The sequence below is a fragment of the Odontesthes bonariensis genome, chromosome 9, assembly GCF_027942865.1.
Source record: "Odontesthes bonariensis isolate fOdoBon6 chromosome 9, fOdoBon6.hap1, whole genome shotgun sequence".
NCBI lineage: Eukaryota > Metazoa > Chordata > Actinopteri > Atheriniformes > Atherinopsidae > Odontesthes > Odontesthes bonariensis.
In genome coordinates, this window is record NC_134514.1 from 1,624,894 (window position 1) to 1,646,329 (window position 21,436).

At 42.9% G+C, this 21,436-nt stretch overlaps 1 protein-coding gene across 1 annotated transcript in view; it reads right to left on the reverse strand.

The window, feature by feature from the left end:
- col4a3 (collagen, type IV, alpha 3) overlaps positions 1–20,791 on the reverse strand; it is a 71,022-nt gene extending 50,231 nt beyond the window's left edge. The window contains exons 1-2 of the mRNA XM_075472726.1: positions 20,604–20,791; positions 1,765–1,821 (exon numbers count right to left, since the gene is read on the reverse strand). Of these exons, the coding sequence (XP_075328841.1) occupies positions 1,765–1,821; positions 20,604–20,696 (150 nt within the window). The 5' untranslated portion in view covers positions 20,697–20,791. The remainder of the gene's footprint in view (positions 1–1,764; positions 1,822–20,603) is intronic.
- Positions 20,792–21,436: the final 645 nt, after the last annotated feature.

Sequence of the window (21,436 nt, forward strand, 5' to 3'; positions counted from 1 at the left end):
CAATGCTTTTATTTTATGTGAAGCACTTTGAACTGTTTGTACATGAAATGTGCTATATAAATAAATTTGATTTGATTTGATTTAAAAAAAACAAACATCTCAAAACGTAAAAATGCGCCGGGTTAAAGACTCTGGAGCAGGACGAGGCCATGAAACGCCTGCAGTGAGAGCAGCTCACCACCGGAGGGCAGCACACACCCACACAGACGGTAACTGATAACCACTCTGTGAGACACAACAACGCTGATAAGGGAAATCTAATCACGTTGGGCAGAAAGTGATCCCGACCGCCTGCGATGGAATCAGGTAAACATGGAGGAGACAGAGGGCTGGATTTATGGAGGACACATCACATCCGTCTGAGCGCGGACGTAAACCGTCAAATATGTGATGAGTGGAGTGATTTAAAGAAGAAACAAACAAACAAACAAAGATAAAAACCCAAACTGGTTCCAGCTGGAGAGATTATTAAAGCTCGCCACCCATAACAGCCCCACATCCTGTCCGCGGTCAGGTGACTCTCTGAGTTATGTCCTGATGGAAGTCCCTTCAAACCCTGAAGATTCAGCAGGATTCTTAAGACATTTCTCATGTAAAACCTTCGTATGATCAATAATCCCCTTAAAAACAAACCAATACCAGAAACAGCTGGATGGGCAACATTCTCCTCCACAAACCTGATCCGGATGGCTTCAGATATCTGAATATAGCTCTTAACTGTCAGTTAAACTGACCACGATGTGGTGGAGATGATCTGTTAAAGCGAGACACGGCCGGCAAACACAGGGATTTCATGCAGTGGTCAATTTTTAGATTTTGGGCCAGTCTGCTCCTTCAATATGTGTTATTTCAAAACATAAATTAAAATGTTTATTTCATCACATTTTGTTTAATCACAGCAGTACGCCCAAATTTACCAAAATGAATTCCTCTATTTAAATCTTTAAATGTCGTATTCTCAAAATCAGTTTTTTGTATTTTTCCAGTATCAATATCTCAGCCTATAGAGCACCTACTAACACCAAACTTTCCAGTTATACACTCAGCAGTATTCTGAAGATATTTACAGAAGAATTTGTTGATAAATCATTCCTGGCCTGATTTATGTGACATTATAATAAAAGAATATGGCGAAAATTTATGTTTTTTAGGCTATGGACAGTATATTTTGATTTCCTAGGAAATGAAAGCAGATATCCTGAAATCCCTCTGTAATTTTCTTTTCATTTTGTGTGTAAACAAAATGGAAAAAGAATTTTGCACCTGGCTTTATCATATGTTCAGATCTATCTTCTGGAAATATATGCAAATGTGCGCATATTTAATGAGATAATGCCTAATTTGCATAATTAAACATACACATTTCTAAAACTTGTAATACATTTTTTTTTCATACTTGTATAAGTAATCAACTGAGGAAGTTTCGACGTTATATCTATTATTTTAAAATATTTCCCTATTCACCTGTAGTGTCTCTCCTTAACACAACTGACTGAAGTCATTTCTTTGTTCATAGTTAAACTGTCAGAGATGCAACATAAACAGAAAAACAAAAGTGTAGGAACAAAAGCAGCTTTGCATCTGACCTAAAAACGATGCATGGCGTTGAACAGATATCTACGGAAAGGTTTAAACACTCTTTTTGTAGTGTAAATGCGTTTCTTTTGCACCTCAGTTTTCACAATTAAAGTCAAAGAAACGCCCCCGTTGACCCGGTTTTACGTGGCAGCCCTGAAAGAAAAGCCGAAGCCAAGCTGCACTCACCTTTTGGCCTTTGACCCCGTCACAGTGGCAGAGAGACTTCCCGCTGCAGTGACACGCCTGCAGAGATCAGACAGAAGCGTTATGTTGGAGTCTGAAGTGAAATAACACACATTTAGATCAAGGAAACCCCAGCTGATACTAAACATAAAGTCTCACTTTACGCAGACGATCCACTCCTTTACACTTCAAGTTAATAAACGACTGAACCATCAAAGTAAAGTCTGATAGTAAAATTGTAACCATTCAAACTGGGAGAAAAGCAGTTCATTAACAAAGTTGTGTGACCTTCTGACATCAGATTTAAGTGTGTAATTATCAGAGAAAAGACAGTTTGGACCAGTTCTGTCCACATCATCTCCAGACAAATAAACACCATCCATCTAATTTGTGCTCAGATTGTTCAAAGGGAGTCGTTTCTCTCCACAGTCGCCTCAGGCACGCTCAGGCCGGGAGATTGGACCGAAAAACAAAAAGTTTCAGTGCAATCTGTTGGTTTCCTTAGCTAGGAAATATTTTTTGAATTGGCTCTATATGAACGAATTGGATTATTTTATGAATAATTATGATTACAATGAATTGAATTCCAATTGGCTTGAATTGGACTTACTATCTAAGTGCCTTGAGATGACATTTGTTGTATTTGGCGCTATATAAATAAAAATGAATTGAATTGAAATTTATTGTTTTTCCTTCTGTTTCTTCTTCATTTATCACTAGTTGCATTTTGCATTTTTATCTACTGTAGCAGGAAATGTACAATAGATTCATTTTAAACATAATGGAAAGAGATAAAGGAGAGACTCCTGAAGAATGTCTTATAATAATAATAATAATAATAATAATAATAATAATAATTGGTCGTTACTTTTTATTATTATTACCATCGTTTCCAGGGTACTATACTATAGATACTAAACATAAAGTCTCACTTTACGCAGACGATCCACTCCTTTACACTTCAGTCCCAGGTAGCTCTCTACCTGCCGTTTTCAATCTGTTGGAACAGCTTGGCACACTTTGGTTACCCATCCAGCTACCAACAAAGGAAGTTATTAAAGTTCTACTCGATGGTTAAGCACCTGTGACACTCCATAGAAACATTAAAGAGGTCTTGGATTCACCGATTTGAGCATTCTTATCAAAGCATCTATATTTGATAAGCAAATCTTTCACCTCTGGTACAGAGGATTTTACAGGCTGATACCTTTTCCCACAATCCCTTGTAGGTTGGATATGTTTAATTAGAACAGCGGTTGGAAACTGGCTAAAATCCAAAGACCATCCTTTAGTCTCCTGAGAAGAATGGTGGCATAGCAGACGCTGACGTAAGGCGATACCATTGGGTGACCAGTCACATTCATTTGTTCTGGTCGTGGCTTTTTAGAAGTGTTTTCGATGCAACAATAGAAGTCATGCCATCCCTCCCAGTCCATTATCCGCCATTTCTGGCATCCTACCCGACACTGGCGGCCCTGTTGCTATGAGACAGGCATTAGCCTTCACAGTCCTGTTAGCCCAGAGATTCCTCCTGCTTCATGGGAAGCCCCCCCCCAACACATGTCACCTGGATGTAGAAAGTTCTAATTATTAAGTTCAGATTCTCGCTTTAAGACTCTTCCAGGTTAATCCTGGGCAGATGGAAGCCCTTTCAGGAACTCGTCATTACCAAGTTGGTGTCATTAATGTTACTGTTTTCGTTCTTCAAACCTTTTAAAATATAAAATAAACGCTGACTCTGCACCTAACTCAGACTCAGCTTTAGGTTCTCCTCCTGCTGCTGAACCTGCTTCCTCTTGACTTTTCCCTAGGAAACACTCGTGTGGGTCAAACCCAAACACCTTCATGTATCCTGCACGTGCAACTGTGCTCTTCCTGTGAAACTGAACCAGCAGACGGCAGGCAGACGGCCTGTTAAAGCTCTTATCTCACTTATTTTCATTCCTCGCTCCCGTTCCCGCAGCAGTCGGCCATGTGGGGGGACGCTTCGACACGTCCCGCTGCAGGGAATCATGGGTAATGCTCCACTTTAGCTGTAGTCTCATCTCAGATCTTTTCTCTCTGAGCCCGATAACATTATCTCATCAGTTTTTATAATTGCTTCTGTGCATCTGACCCTCATGAACTGCCAAACACCAGAGGCGTGCATCCAAACATGATGGGATGCCAAACTTTTCCTCCGTCACATGATCAGATGATGTACAGATTTTACAAGCTGATGTTTTGAAGTCCTCATATTTGAGAGGTGGTTGGTATTTAAGCTTTAAAACTGAGAAAATCTGAATAATTTCTTCCGAAATTAATCCGACACCCCTGAATGTGTCACATTAACCGACACACACAGCGTCGCTGGTCACTGAGGGTTCAAACCTTTAACCTGACCAGGATTAGAACCAGGACGTTCTAACGTCAGAGCATTCTCTGCAGGTTCTGGTGTTTCTTTCTTTCTGAACCAAGAGAAGAACACCTTTCTTGATACTTCGATGGTAACCTGAGGGCCCTCCAGCGGATCTCTGGAGTCCCTCAAAGTAAGAAGAATGTATTTCACTCCTGTTTTTGTTTGTACTACAACCAAAGAGAGACTTTTGTTTGTTTGTTTTTTAGTTTTTTTTTTTATTGACATTCAGAAACAAACATTCACATCTGGTACATGTGCATACATCTTGCATCTCTTGTTTGTCCTAAATGCCAAAGTAGTATTCTTGTTTTATGTCTAAACGATAAAAAAAAAAAAAAAGAACCAAACAACAACAAAAAAACACAAGAATATGTACAAAGTGGGGAGTGATCCTTTTTATATGGCATAGTTACTGATTTGTAAAACTAAAATCAGGCCTACGGGGCGTGACATAGTCGACCCAGTTTTCCCAATATGAGGCGAATTTCTCCAGTTTAAGATTAACAAATGCTGTTGTTCTCTCCATTTTATATATGTCCATCCATATGTTAACAGTTGGGCTCTCTTGTGATAGCCATTTCCTGGTAATATTCTTTTTACAAGCCGTTAGCAGGATATTTATAAGGTGCTTATCTCTTTTCAGCCATCCCTCAGGTATGTGTCCGAAAAACATAGTCTTAATTTCGAGGGGTATTTCGCATTTGAAGATGTCCTGTAGGGCGTTGTGTATCTTTTTCCAATAGTCCTTCATGACCGGGCAGTCCCAGAAAATATGATAATGGTTTGCATTTAGATTTCCACAGTTCCCCCAGCAGACTCAGGAGTTATTGTCATAGTGAGATTTCTGGGAGGGTGTAATAAAGCACCTAATCAGGCTTTTCCAGCCAAACTCGCTGCACTTCTGTGAGCTGGTACACATCCATTGATACCTCCATATGTCAGGGTTCTGGCTGTTTTCTGTTTTGTCCTTGGCTGCTGCTTCCTTGTCTCCCCTGAAGATGGCGTCTGGTCTCCTGCTGTGTTCCTGGGCAGGTGTTCTCCATCAGAGCTCATCAGTGGACAGCATAAAGGAGAAGCTGCTGCCAGGAACTCACCGTCAGAGTGTTGACTCCTATGGTACGTTCGTTACCTCTAGGCTAAACTCTAACCACCTTAAAATCAAACTTTGTTACTTACCTTGTTCCAGGTGATCCTTGCACACCAAGAGGGAAACCTTCCAGACGCTCGCTTTGCTATCTACCAAGCTACCAAGACGCCAAGTCCGGTTCTACCTCCAAGTCATCAGGACGCCAGCCCGGTTCTAACTCCAAGTCATCAGGACGCCTGTTATTCCTGCTTCCAGGTTTTTGCTAATAAAGACTGTTAACCTTCTCCCGTCTTCCGAGTGTAATCTGCATGTGGGTTCAAACTCTCGCGAAGAACATGACAGAACACTCTGACCAATCAGACCCAGCAGACGCACTCAGAAGAGCGATCTCGGACCAGCAACAGCGACTTCAGTCTCATGAAGCCATTCTCAAACGTCTCATGGATCAACAGCAAAGCGACTCTCAGCAGCTACGGCACATCGCAGGACTCCTCCAGCAGAAGCAGTCTGGAGATTCCTCTGGGCCGCCAGGGGGCTCGCTCGCCAGCCCCCAACAGCAGACTCCACCTCCCCGTGACGTCACCTCCCCCATTCCTGAAAAATTTTCCGGTGAGACCGGTAGTTGTGGGGGTTTTCTGCTCCAATGCTCTCTCGTATTTAACCGGTCACCTTGGTCCTTTCCCCATGACCAGGCTAAGATTTCATTTATGATAAATTTACTAACTGGCGAAGCATTGAAATGGGCGGAGGCCTGGTTTACTGACATAAATAACTTTGGTTGTTCTTTTAATGATTTCAATGCAGAATTTAAACGTACTTTTTCGCCAGAGATAGATGGGGCTAATGAGTCACGTAGATTATGGGCACTTAGGCAGAAGGGTAGACCTATCACTGAGTTCGCCATAGAATTCCGCACGTTGGCAGCAGCTTCTGGTTGGGACGCTAAGGCTTTGAAAGCAGTCTTTTACCAAGCTCTGGATGTATCTTTAAAGGATGAATTATCTAGATTAGAGGAACCCAAGACGTTGGACGAGTTTATCTCTTTAGCTACTAGAATCGACAACCGAATCAGAGAGAGAAGACGAGCTAAATTAGATAGGCCGGTTTCCAGAGCCTTTTTTCCGTCTCCACCTGTTACCAGGTCGCGGCCTTACTGTAACTCACCTGTCTCCGAGCCCGAACCTATGCAGATTGGTCGCACATCGCTAAGTCAAGAAGAAAGGCAGCAACGCAGGGAACAGAACCAGTGTTTCTACTGTGGTTCTTCCGAGCATTATTTACTTAAATGTCCGATTCGGCCAAAAGGGGGGGTCCGCCAATTGTAGTGGGGAGACCGGTGGACCATACTCAGGAGTCTGGTTCCTCACGCTTAAGTTTGCCAGCAGCCATTTTAACTAATTGCCACGTTACAACCTTTCTGCCTTAATTGACTCTGGTTGTGATAAGAATTTGATTGACCAAGATTTCGTCACTCGAGCTAAGATAGCCATAAAACCTCTTAACTCTCCGCTTCATGTAACAGCATTGGACGGAAGAACCCTGCCCATGGTCACACATCAAACTAGGCCCCTGGAAGTGATTATTTCTGGTAACCATAGGGAGCTAACCACCTTTTTCGTTTTCCCTATTAAGAAGTCGGACTTAGTTCTGGGGTTTGATTGGCTAAGACAACATAACCCTCACCTAGATTGGTCCAAGTTAAGCATTGTTGCCTGGTCTACTAAGTGTCTCTCCTCTTGCTTATTATCTGCTATCCCGACAAGTCAACCATCGTTGTCATCCCAAGAACCAGATCCATTAGACCTGTCCCTTGTTCCTAAGGAATATCATGATCTGAGATCTGTCTTTTGCAAGACTAAGGCCCTGTCTTTACCACCTCACCGTCCTTATGACTGCGCCATTGAACTGCTGTCCGGTGCTCCACTTCCCTCTAGCAGGCTCTACAACCTGTCTCGTTCAGAAAGAATTACCATGGAGACTTATATTAATGAATCCCTAGCAGCTGGAATCATACGTCACTCTACTTCGCCACTAGGTGCAGGATTCTTTTTTGTGGGGAAGAAGGATGGTTCACTACGCCCCTGAATAGACTATCGTGGGTTAAATCAGATCACTGTAAAGAACAAATATTCATTACCACTCATCTCATCTGCTTTCAAACCCGTTCAAGATTCCACCATCTTCACCAAGTTAGATCTTCGCAACGCTTATCATCTCGTTCGTATTCGCCAGGGTGATGAGTGGAAAATGGCCTTTAAGACCCCTATAGGACATTTCGAATATCTTGTGATGCCCTTTGGATTGTGTAATGCCCCAGCTGTATTCCAAGCACTGATAAATGATGTCCTTCAGGATTTTTTGAACGTCTTTGTTTTCGTCTACTTGGATGACATCCTCATCTACTCAAAGACACTCTCAGAACATCGCCGTCATGTACGTTTGGTGCTTCAACGTCTCCTAGAAAACAGACTGTTTGTAAAGGCCGAGAAATGTGTCTTCCATAAGCCTTCAGTTACATTTCTGGGTTACATTCTAGAGAGTGGGAAGGTGGGTTCGGATCCTGACAAGATCAAGGCGGTTCTGGACTGGCCCATCCCAGACAATCGTAAGTAGCTCCAGCGCTTCTTGGGCTTTGCCAATTTTTACCGCCGTTTTATTCGGAACTATAGCCAAGTAGCCGCACCCTTATCTGCACTCACATCTACTAAGAGAACCTTTACCTGGACACCAGAGGCTGATACGGCATTCCAAATTCTCAAGAACAGGTTCTCCCAGGCTCCCATCCTCACTCACCCAGCTCCGGAGAAACAATTTATTCTAGAAGTGGATGCCTCGGACACCGGGGTGGGAGCAGTTCTTTCTCAGCGCTCTGATCAAGATGGTAAGCTCCACCCCTGTGCCTTTTTCTCTCGTAAACTGTCTTCCACAGAGAGAAACTATGACGTTGGAGATCGTGAACTGTTGGCGATCAAGCTGGCCTTAGAAGAGTGGCGCCATTGGTTGGAGGGCACAGAGATCCCGGTTCAGGTTTGGACTGATCATAAAAATTTATCTTGCATATCATCTGCCAAACGTCTAAATTCCAGGCAATCCCGTTGGTCCCTGTTCTTTTCACGCTTCAACCTACATATCACTTTTCGCCCAGGTACTAAGAATACCAAGCCAGATGCCTTATCTCGTCAATACTCCCCAGATGAGACGGACAATAAACCCACTACCATTATTCCACCCAGTTATATAATTGGCTCATTAACCTGGGAAATCGAGAACCAGGTCCTGCAAGCCCAGAAGGACGAGCCAGATCCGGGTTCAGGTCCTCCCAACAGGACTTATGTTCCCTCCACGGTTCGCTCCCGCCTTATCCACTGGTTTCATTCATCCAAGTTCTCCGCCCATCCAGGAACTAGTCGCTCCATAGCTCTGATCTCCCGACACTATTGGTGGCCATCTCTGCACAGAGATGTTAGGGAGTATGTTCAAGCCTGCTCCATTTGTGCCCGAAACAAACCTTCACATAAACCTCCCTCCGGATTACTGCAACCTCTCCCCATTCCTAAACGGTCGTGGTCACACATTGCTCTGGACTTTGTCACTGGATTACCACCTTCTCAAGGTATGACCACTATTCTCACAATCATCGATCGTTTCTCTAAAGCCTGTCATCTTGTTCCCCTCAGAAAACTTCCGTCAGCGTTTCAGACAGCGCAACTGCTTGTAAAACACGCCTTCCGGCTTCATGGTATTCCTCTGGAGATCCTCTCGGACCGTGGTCCTCAGTTCACCTCTCAGGTCTGGAAACAGTTCTGTCTTGCTCTCGATCCCAAGGTTTCCTTGTCTTCAGGTTATCACCCTCAGACCAATGGTATCACAGAACGCATGAATCAAGAACTGGAATCCACCCTCCGCTGCTTCACATCGTCTAACCCCTCTGATTGGAGTAAGTTTTTACCCTGGGTGGAGTATGCGCACAATTCCCATGTCTCTGCCGCCACAGGACTATCTCCCTTTGTAGTCTCTCTGGGTTATCAGCAGTGTTGCCATAGTTACTTTGAAACAGTAATCTGACTACTGACTACTTCTTTAAAAAGTAACTTAGTTAAGTTACTGACTACTTGCTTTCAAAAGTAACTAAGTTAGATTACTTTTAGTTACTTTCAGCAGAGGCTGATTCCCCGCCCCTATAACATGAAAATGACTACCAGTTCTGCCAATACTCACTTTATTGACATGTATTTTAACCGGAACATCAAAAATAACACTGGCATTTGCAAACTTTTTCTTGAAATAGGCTTACATGTTTTTTAAATAAAAAAAAAAAATAAGACAGTCTTTCTTGACTTTACTTAAAATATAAAAAACCTCTTACGAAAAAAAGTAATACATAATACCTATATTGAACATCCCTTGAACCTGTAGTTGTCTAACATTAGAGCAGCAAGAAGTGGTTTTATGAAACAAAAACAGTATAAAAAAAAATCAAAATACTCTTTCTTCACTTCATTTAACTGAAATACTTATTACAAATTAAATGCTTTTTTGACTTCATTAAATCTAACTTAAATACTTCTTATAAAAAATAAAGTAGCGTTTCTTGACTCAATTTAACATAAACACTTCTTTTAAAAAAAACTAAATACAATAGACATTCTTGCATCTATCCATATGAATTACGGTAACACTTAAGTTATATTGAACATATTAATGAACCTGTAGTTGTCCCGCATCAGAGCAGCAAGGAGTGGTTTTACAAAACATCAGTCATTCACTCGCAGCGATGCAGACAAACGGACGGTCATAACAATATGACCTGCTGATAATTATGGGCCCAAGCCAGTATGACAGTCAAGTTTTTGACCGAAAAATGTCACGTTTATCTTGCTGTATCCACTCGTTGACCAATAAAAGTTTAAACAAACCTGATTGATCGTCAGACCCGTCGCTTTGCAGAAATGTTTGTGTGCTAGTCGCCTACAACTGCAGCTGTTACTGGATTACCCAAAGCTACAACTGACGAAGTATACATATAGATAAACATCCGTACACTCATTCAGATATCGTAGAAGATGTAATACAGTACAAAGACGTTAACAAGTCATCTTTGAGTCATCAATTGCAACCAGGTAACTAGCTAGCCCTCTCCATAGCACTGCCTGAAACGTAGGCTATATGTTATAAAGTTAGCACGAATAGCTAAACCCATCAACTATCGTCTGTGACAGGCACTGATGAAAACTGTGGTTTAGATTGGTGTATTTATTTAAAATGATTAGGGAAAGTGAGTAAAATGTAACAAATGATATCGCTGGTGTTTAACATTTTAGTGGGACAGATCATGTAAAATAACGAGTGACTTCAGGCGAACCCCGCTCCCGTCGCGGACACTGATATAACTCATAAGAAAACAAAATTATCCCAAATTATTTCAATACAAATGTATGGTTGTAATAATCGTGAATATATGTTGACAAAAGTCAAATATATGTTCCCCTGAAATGCAGAAATAGTAACGCACGATGTTTTAGATAAGTAACTTCAATCTGACTACTAGTTTTGAAATAGTAGTTGCGTTAGACTACTCGTTACTGAAAAAAGTAGTCCGACTACAGTAACGCGTTACTTATTAACGCGTTACCGGCATCACTGGTTATCAGCCACCTCTTTTCCCTTCGGATGAAAGAAGTATCTCTGTCACCTCTGTTCACCACCATATCTGTCGTTGTAAACGCATCTGGTCTAACACTATCCTCGCGCTTCAACACACAGTCAAACAAAATCAAAGATTTGCCAACAAGAAACGGACACTCGCTCCTCAGTATTCTGTCGGTCAGAAGGTTTGGCTCTCCACTAGGGACATCCCATTGAAGTCTATGTCCAAGAAATTATCACCTCGCTTTATTGGTCCCTACGAGATAACCTCCATCATCTGTCCCACTGCAGTCCGTCTCAGTTTACCAGCCAACCTTCGCATTCACCCTACGTTTCATGTATCACAGCTTAAACCAGTCCAAATCAGCCCTTTGTGCCCTCCGGCCAAGCCCCCTCCTCCCGCCCAAGATTTTGAGGGGCATCCGGTAGATTCAGTCCGGCGAATCGTGGACTCCCGTCGGCGAGGGCGTGGATGGCAATATCTGGTTGATTGGGACCGATCTTGGGTTCCCCGCTCTTTCATTTGTGATTCCTCCCTCATCACGGACTATCTGGCTTCGCTCCCGTCCACCTCTTCTCGGCCGCCAGGAGGCAGCCGTTGAGGGGGGGGTGATGTCAGGGTTCTGGCTGTTTTCTGTTTTGTCCTTGGCTGCTGCTTCCTTGTCTACCCTGAAGATGGCGTCTGGTCTCCTGCTGGGTTCCTGGGCAGGTGTTCTCCATCAGAGCTCATCAGTGGACAGCATAAAGGAGAAGCTGCTGCCAGGAACTCACCGTCAGAGTGTTGACTCCTATGGTACGTTCGTTACCTCTAGGCTAAACTCTAACCACCTTAAAATCAAACTTTGTTACTTACCTTGTTCCAGGTGATCCTTGCACACCAAGAGGGAAACCTTCCAGATGCTCGCTTTGCTATCTACCAAGCTACCAAGACGCCAAGTCCGGTTCTACCTCCAAGTCATCAGGACGCCAGCCCGGTTCTAACTCCAAGTCATCAGGACGCCTGTTATTCCTGCTTCCAGGTTTTTGCTAATAAAGACTGTTAACCTTCTCCCGTCTTCCGAGTGTAATCTGCATGTGGGTTCAAACTCTCGCGAAGAATATGACACCATATTGTTGTCCATTCTTTAGAGAGACTTTTGGATCTAATTCCAGGCCTGAATGAGCAGCTGGGTGTTACTGTATTTTTTATAAACAGTCACCACATTTGGTTTTATTCTTTTAAACATTCATAACATCCTTGTAATTAGATGTTTGTTCTTTTTTGGCTGATGCTGTGGGTCAGATGACCCCATCTATCTCCTGTTGCATTAATGCTAACAAGCTGAAACATGCTGGTGTTAAATGAAAAGCATTTAAATCAGTTTTAAACTGTTTTACACATCCTGCATCTGTTCCATCAGCCTGGCTTGGTAGTAGCAGACTGAGCTGAAAACACTGAACACACAACAAAGAGCCAGGAATCCTCCATCAGACAGGAATGGGACAGCCTTCCTCTGCCAGAGGCCCAGCAGCTGCTCTGCTCAGGTTTTCTCTGTTCTGTGGGACTTAAATGGGAATCCTTGCATCCTGTTTACATTTCACGCAGCATTACACCTTGTTGGAGTTTTAAAGTAATGAAGAGCGTGTCATGGTTGGTGGGTTTTTGGTTTTTGGATGTTTTCTGTCTCACCATTTACTGTTTTACTGTGGCAGATCCTCCTTCTTTAGTTCCCTCCTGTCAGTTTTACAGCTTCTGTGTCACACCTGGTTTTAATTACCGACTGCCTCACCTTTTTGTATTTTTGTCCTCTTTCACCCAAAGTCACACTCATTGAGCTCTGCCACACATATTTCTTACAAATTGCCTCTGAGCCCAGAGGTTGCCTCTCCATTTCCATCATAAAGGCCTAAAGTCATAAAAATTCATGAGAAAAATGATTTTAAAACTGCCATAAGAAACGAGCCACACATAGTAGCCGAATGAAAATTAGACCGCTGGCTTCTGCCGTCTCTTGGGGCGCTGATGGTTCAAGAATTATTTGGACACGACTTTTACTTTTCGAACAGCGACCGTTTGTTCGAGACAGTCGACTGCAGTCAAAATTATAGTGCAATTTTAAGAAGCCATAGTGAGCGTACATGTCAGAGACACAGACGAGCCGCACCTGCTCCTGTTACCGGGGCAACGCCTTGTTAGCCTGCTCTGTTCTAAGACTGATTATGAGGGCAGAGCCAAGATGGCTGCCCTGTTATAACAGCTTCATGTTATAAATCTGATCTGCTTTTCTCCTTTAAACTGATAGTGAGGGGAAGTTTCAAAATACCCACAATCCAATGGGAAAATGCATTGAAAAGCACTTAACGATTCTTCCGGTTTGATGGCGTGCTAGGTGGATGGTTGTCTCGTCCCTCCGTAAAATTCGGACAAATTTACTGCAATAAACTAAACTGTTTGACACCTACAGGAAGCAGAATAGTGGCTATAAACTCCTTGATGGCAGCTTCGCAAGGCAGAGGTAAAGGTCGCGGCAAACCTTCACAGCCTAAAATAGAATTCACTCCGGCTAAACAAAGTGGTTCGGCTACAGCTAACGCTAGCCCAATGGCGGAGAATAATGCTAACGTTGACGAAGTTGGAGGAACAACCACTCAGCCTATCCTTGAAGCTATCAGAGACTTAAAAACTGACTTCTGCACCAGGTTTGATGGAGTCCTGTCAGCAATTGACGGAGTGAGGAAAGACGTTGGTGAGTGCTTGGAACGCGTTAAGAATGCAGAGACCCGCATATCTGAGACAGAGGATGCTGTTAGCAGCCTCGTGGCCAGGGTACGCAACCTCGAGGATAAAAATAAAGTTATGGAGGACAAGATTGTCGACCTCGAAGCAAGATCTAGAAGATCCAACCTAAGGCTGGTTAACCTCCCAGAGGGTGCGGAGGGAAATGATGCCTGCTCTTTCCTCGAGGCTTGGATTCCGCAGGCTCTCGGCTTAACTTCAACTAACGCAAAACTAACCTTGGAGAGAGCACATCGTGTGGGTCCGAGAAGTGGAGCGTCTGCATCACCAAGAACACTGATCATGAAGTTTATGAACGACAGAGACAAGATGAGGGTTCTGAATGAGGTCCGAAACAAAAAGCAGATATTCTACAAAGACAGAGCAGTTCGGTTTTACCCCGACCTGGCGTCTGGGATACACAAGAAGCACAAGGCTTTTGACGCCGTGAGACAGAGGCTTCGCAGCATGGGAATAAGAAATGGAATACGGTTTCCTGCAAAATTGCTGTTAACCCACAACGACAACACACGGTCTTTTGATAAACCTTCTGATGTGGAGGACTTCATCAGAAGCATTCAACAGGAGGAAAGACGTGATGAGTAATGGGTTAATTTCTTTACTATACTGGTTAGCATAACAACTTAGCTTCTGTTGGCAGTCGGAGTTAATGTAAACAGTGTCTGAAAACGCTCATTTAACAGACAATCAAGTACGTGTTAATCTCTCTGTTTCAGCTTAAGACGTCCAACTTGGTTAGCGGGTCTCATAGTTGCACCTTAAAAAAAAAAAAAAAAAAAAAAAGTTTGTTAGAGTTACAGCTGGTGCAGATTGTAAAAGTTTGGCCGGGCTTTTTCTAAGGTCTGGCCGTGTTATGAACTCAATCTCCCATAAGGCAGCTGGGAGGATCTGGGTATATATGTACAAAACTGATACTACTTGGGCAAATACTTCTAAATAACCCGATCCATCTATTTACTACTTAGTATTTGTTTCTTACTTTTTTTCTCTTAATTATTTATTACTTTTCACTTTACTCTCTTACTCCCGTCACCCATTATGGTGCTGTCAAGAATGTGTAGTTTTTTATTTTTGCTTCCCTTTATACAAGGTACGAATAATAGTTTGGTTTTATTTCGTTATTTTTCATTTGACAAGCGGAGGGCGAGACCACCTATTAGCGATCGAGTGGACAGTGACGCCTGACCATTCCTCAGGGAGTGTGGTGTGGTCATCGAGTCTACTGGAGTGTACAAGTTGGGGGGGGGGGGGGGGCGTCCCAAGCTTTGGGACTCCGGGTTTTTGTATGTTGTTCAAGGGGTTCTTTATTGTTGTTTTGGCGGATCAAAGTCATTCCTTTTTACTTGATCATGAGTAGTCCACTACTAGTGAAATATTATGTCCAGTGGGGTAGCAATTAAAGTCACTTCCTGGAACTGCAGGGGATTGCAAAAACCCAAAAAAGTAAAGCAAGTAATGGGGAGATTAAAAGATATTCAGTCTAATATCATTTTCCTACAGGAAACGCATTTGGCAAAGAAGGAGGATTCTAGAATAAGGAGGAGGTGGCGGGGGACAGTTTTTTCGGCACCTTTCAATTCTCAGGCGAGGGGGGTCATGACTCTCATCCATAGGTCTATTCCACTGATTGTCACTAAGGTAATATCAGACAAATGTGGCAGATTTCTGATAATTCAAGGTACCCTTTACACAGAATGTCTCAATTTTGTTAATATTTATGCCCCAAATAACGATGACCCAAATTTCTTTAATAACTTGTTTCTGACCTTAGCATCACTTAATGGACAATACATTGTTGCTGGGGACTTTAATTGTACACTTGACCCCAACAAAGACAGATCATCACATTCAAACCCATCCCATAGCAAAAGCAGAAAAATTATTCATCAATTCATTAAGGATCTAAATCTGAGAGACATCTGGAGAGATAGAAACCCTGATGCAGCAATGTACTCTTGCTTTTCCAAAACTCACCATTCGTACTCACGAATTGACTATTTTCTTATTTCAGCCAGTTTAACTGGCAAAATCAAAGACTGTAATTATGACAGTATTCTAATTTCAGACCATGCCACAAATAACCTTATATATTTGGGTCCGGGACGGCGACATGACCCCCCCAAATGGACATTTCAACACAAATGGCTCCAGGATACAGAGCTAATAACTTTTCTTGGAAAACAAATAGACGATTACTTCATGATTAATACTTACGAGACATCGGCATGCACCAGATGGGAAGCCTTTAAAGCCTTCCTCAGAGGCCAGATAATTAATTTCACTAGCTCTAAATCTAAAAAAGCCAAACAAAAAATTCTGTTATTAGAAGCAAAAATTAGAAATATGGAGGACATTTCCTTTAAAAACCCCTGTTCTAAGATTCATCAAGACATTTTATTATTGAGAGCACAGTATAATGAAATTTCGGCTTCCAAGGCTGCTGCTAACCTTTTAAAACTTAAGCAAAGTTTCTTTGATCAAGGAGAAAAAGCAGGTAAAATCCTAGCTTGGCGCTTAAAACAACTTCAAGTTGAAAGATCTATTACCAATCTTAAGAATGAAAAGGGGAGTGCATCGCAGACCCGGTGGCCATAAATGATAAATTCAGGGACTTTTATGAAAGACTCTACAGCTCTGAAATAACTGGAGGACAGGTGGATGGGAGTTCATGGTCACTCTTAGATAATCTTAATTTTCCCAAACTAGAGGAGGGTGAGGGGTCAGCGTTGGGGGCTTGCATAACAGTAGAGGAAATCACGTCAGCAATAAAATGTATGAAATCTGGAAAAGCAGCAGGCCCTGATGGTCTGCCCATAGATATCTACAAAAAATTTGAAACAAAAATTAAAATTCCCCTCTTGGAAATGTTTTTAGAATCCCTTCGAAATGGGATACTTCCTCCCTCCCTGAGAGGTGCTCTGATTACTCTTCTTCCGAAACCAGGTAAATCTAACGATAAGTGTGAAAATATGAGACCGATCAGTCTCCTGAATTCAGACTTGAAGATTCTCTGTAAAATTTTGGCAAAAAGACTAGAACCTGTGCTTCCAAGTCTAATAATGGCAGATCAAAGTGGTTTCATGACCGGGCGTCATGGCTTTCACAACGTGAGAAGGGTCTTGAACATCTTACACAATCAGAGAGGGGCACCGAGCACGGCTTTTTTGGCATTAGATGCCGAGAAAGCCTTTGATCGGGTGGAGTGGACTTATTTATTTGAAATTCTTGGACGGTTTGGTCTAGGGGAGGGTTTTTGCAATTGGGTTAAACTTCTGTACAATGATCCCTCAGCAGAAATGATCACAAACAACAATATTTCGAAAGCGATAAAAATTAAAAGCGGCTGTAGACAGGGTTGCCCACTGTCCCCCTTACTTTTTATAATTGCAATTGAGCCGTTTGCCATTGCTGTGAGAGGACATAGTGGAATTACAGGTATAGGTATCGGAGATCTTGAACATCGTATAGCTCTTTACGCTGATGATGTCATCCTGTTCCTCAGTCACTTAGCTAGGTCTATTCCATCCCTCCTGAATCTCATTAAGTTATTCGGCAAACTTTCAGGCTATAAAATCAACAACTCAAAATCCTCCGTAATGCTTCTAAACTCGAAGGAGAGGTCGGATCCACCCACTTATGTTCGCCATTTTAGAACAGTGGACTCCTTTACTTACCTAGGTATTCAAATTGTTCCTAAACTGGAAAACTTAGTAGAAGCTTACTACAGCCCTATGTCGGCACATATTTCCAAATCTTGCATGGGATGGTCCGGTCTTCCTATTTCTCTGATTGGAAAAATTAATATACTTAAAATGAACATTCTCCCCAAACTTTTATATTTATTTCAGAACACCCCTCTGCCGCCTCCTCCAAACGTTTTCCCCAGATTGGAAAAAATTTTCAGGAATTTTCTATGGAATAATAGACGCCCTAGGCTTCGCCTGTCTTTGCTATACCTTCCATACGACAGAGGGGGGTTACAGTGCCCTAATTTGCGGTGGTACTTTTGGGCAGTACAGCTAAGAATGTTAATGTTCTACTTCAACACAGATGGATCACTGTCATGGAAGGATATTGAATCGAGCTCCCTAAATCTCCCATTTCCCAGTTATCTATACTCAGATGAACCTAAAAAACTCAAAAGATCATGTTCCAATCCTATAGTGAAAAACATGATTGGAGTCTGGCAAGAAGTCAGTAAGTACTTAAAAGTCCCCCCCTCCCTCTCTTACTTCAGCCCAATCTGGGGCAACAGCTCCTTCAGACCAGGGAGAGCTGATGCAGGTTTCAAATTGTGGGCAGATAGAGGGATAAAACAAGTAAAAGATATTTATGGTAACAATGGGAATTTTTTAACCTTTGAAGAATTAATTAGAAAATATAACATCCCTCGCAAACATTTTTTTAAATATCTTCAGCTAAGGTGCTTTATCAAAACAAACCATACCCATTTTATGTCTTGCCCTCCATTATCCATTCTGGAAAAATTGTTTACAAAAAATCCTTTTGTAAAGGGCATCATCTCTGTGTTTTATAACTTACTGAGGGACTTTTCCCCTGATTCTGCTGACTCTAAATTTATTGCATGGAAATCAAATCTACAGGGGGAACTATCACTGGAACATTGGCGTAACGCATGTAAAGCAGCCCACACAGGGACGTGTAATACTCGTCTAAGACTCCTACAATATAATTGGCTGATGAGGGTGTATATTACTCCAGAAAAATTAAACAAATTTAACTTGAATATTCCAGACACCTGCAATAGATGTGGGGTAGATAAGGGCACCTTATTTCATTGCATCTGGCAATGCCCAAGAGTGGGGGAGTTCTGGCAGGAGGTTAGACTGACTATACAACAGATTCTCTCAATTAGACTAGACCTGGAACCTAGGCTCTTTCTGCTGGGTCTTTACCCAGAGGGTTATAGGATTAAGCGCCATGAAAAAATGTTTATAAATATGTGCTCTTTACAAGCAAAAAGAACAATAGCTTTATCATGGAAAAGCTTTGGTAAACCTGCTATTGCTGTGTGGTTTAGGGAACTATCATCTTGTTTACCTCTGGAAAAAATCTCTTACACTCTCAAAGACAGACAGGAGGTATTCCATAACGTTTGGGGTCGCTTCATCAATTATATGAAGGACAATGACTTGTCACATCTGATGGACGGGCCTGGAACAGTATAGCAACTTCTGTATGACCCAGTTCTTTCTTCCCCTGCCCCTCTGGACTATACGATATAATATATCTTCTGTGGACTCATGAATATGCACCTTCATAGAGGAGGCTCTCCGACCGCCATGTTTGTATTTCAGTCTGTTGGTACTGTTGTACGGATCAAGTGTGTACTGCTTGAAAATTGGACCTGACGATGTATGTTGGAACACTTTATTCATTATTTTACTCTCTTGATCGTTGTTTTTTTGTTCTTGTATGTCTTTTTTTACAAAGAAAATTCAATAAAGATATTGTTAAAAAAAAAAAGAAAAGCACTTAACGAGGCCATTTTGAAAATGCCATAAAAGCTGCAATTTGAACAGGACCTTGATAAAAATGACATAACTGTTTACAGCACACCTGTCCTCTCCATTTTGGGACTCGCAGAGGTGCAAAATGCAATGGGAAAATTGATTGAAAAGCACTTAACGAGCCCAAAATGCCAGAAACTGCCCTATTTTGGAAGCCTCATAACTCAGCCATACGACATCGCAGAGACCTCATTCAAAGTTTATATGTGACAGGAGACTCTCAGCTTCAACTGAACTAAAGGGTTTGTTGATAGGGCGGGCAGTAGATTGGCACCCATCAGAATTTCTTCAGAAATTTTGTAGTTAACACCGACAGGTAGACGGGTCGTCGTCATGGGGACAGCATCTCGCTGCTTCAGTGTTTTTTTGTTCAACTTGTGAGACGAGCTGACGAATGTTTGGAGTGATTCATATAAACTGTTCTGCTGACATCCAATCAGAGAGAGCGTTCCTCAGAAGTGAGGGAAACCTGTGTGTGTTTGGTCAGTAAAAACAGGATGATAAGTTCCCATGAATTAGGGAATTTGGCTCAAAGAGCCAAACGGTTTGACTGAAGGAGCTGAAGTGGAGCATGAACGGGTTTATTTAATTGCTGAGGAGTATTTTATTCAAAGCAACAATGAACTTTAAGGCTCCAAAGTAAAGCTAAAAAAGCTAAAAAAGCTTAAAAAAAAAGCAACATAAAGTCCCAGCAAAGCCCAAATTGCAGCATAAGAAAAGTTCAAACAGACCAGAAGAAGTCCACATGTCTCTGCTTTGTCCCCTCTGGGCTCCTGTAGTAATATGGTGGGAGGGGGGGTGGCTCAGTTTTATATCTAATCATTCATAATTATATGAATGAATTGGATTATTTTATGAATAATTATGATTACAATGAATGGAATTCCAATTGGCTTGAATTGGACTTTATTATCTAAGTGCCTTGAGATGACATTTGTTGTATTTGGCGCTATATAAATAAAAATGAATTGAATTGAATTGAATTTCATTATTTTAATTCTACACAACTGCAGTCTGAATATTTCAACTGATGCAACAAACAAAAAAGCAGACTCTAAAGAACCAAGAATACAAATAAGAATAAATACATTTTCTGTTTCTGTTCAAAAATCTGAATTATGGCTTCACACATCTGTCTGTCTCCATGGTAACACACATCTGCACACACACACCAGGATAACCTGATCACAGAAACTGATCATGTGATCAGTAAATCAATCTGGAATCAATGCAAACCAACTTTCTGATCAACACTGTGAAAGAGTTTTTACAGCATCTTACTGTAAATAAATCTGTAAATAAATCTGAGTTCATTCAGCCAATAAATCCATAAACCCATCAGCAGACATCTGGTCCCTGACCCGGTCCCCTGACCCGGTCCCCGGTCCCGGGGGGATCACTCACCTGCTTCGCGTGTCCCGCAGCCACACACCAACACGCCAGAAGACCCAGCAGCAGCGGGAGGGTCCTCCGCCTCAGGCCGGCCGCAGGCTCCATACAGCTGCAGAGAGCCGCTGAGAACACACTGACTCCGGGCTGCGCTCCGCGGCTCAGTCCGCTGGAGGTCTGTGCAGGTAATCCTGGCCGCGCACCGCAGCCCGCGGAGGGATGGAGGCTCAGGGCGCTTATCGCGTGGGGAATCAAACCTGCAGCACTCAGCACGCGACTTCCGGTCCCGCTTATCAGAGTAAAAGCCCAACAGAAGGAAAGTTAAGGTAGAGCAACGCTGCCCTGCAGCCCGAAGGGAATCAGTTCTGTCCAGTTACTGCACTAAACGTTTAGTTTAAAAGGCTTTTTAGTTTGTGTTCCACCCCTCAGAGGCTCCGAGGACCTGGTGCCCCCCCTGCCTCATATGCCCCCCCCAACCTCAGCCCACCAGGGTCCCCAGCCTCATCTGCCCCCCCAGTGCAGCCCCCGAAGCGATTCCTGCTCGGCCATCTTTATTGGTCCCCCCAGGAGTTCCTCATCTGCCCCCCAGGTCCCCCCAGGTCCCCCCAGGAGTCCGTCGGGTCCCCCCAGGAGTCCGTTGAGTCCCCCCAGGAGTCCGTCGAGTCCCCCCAGGAGTCCGTCGGGTCCCCCCAGGTCCCCCCAGGAGTCCGTCGAGTCCCCCCAGGAGTCCGTCGAGTGCTCCCAGGTCCCCCCAGGAGTCCGTCTAGTCCTCCCAGGTCCCCCCAGGAGTCCGTCGAGTCCTCCCAGGAGTCCTTCGAGTCCCCCCAGGAGTCCGTCGGGTCCCCCCA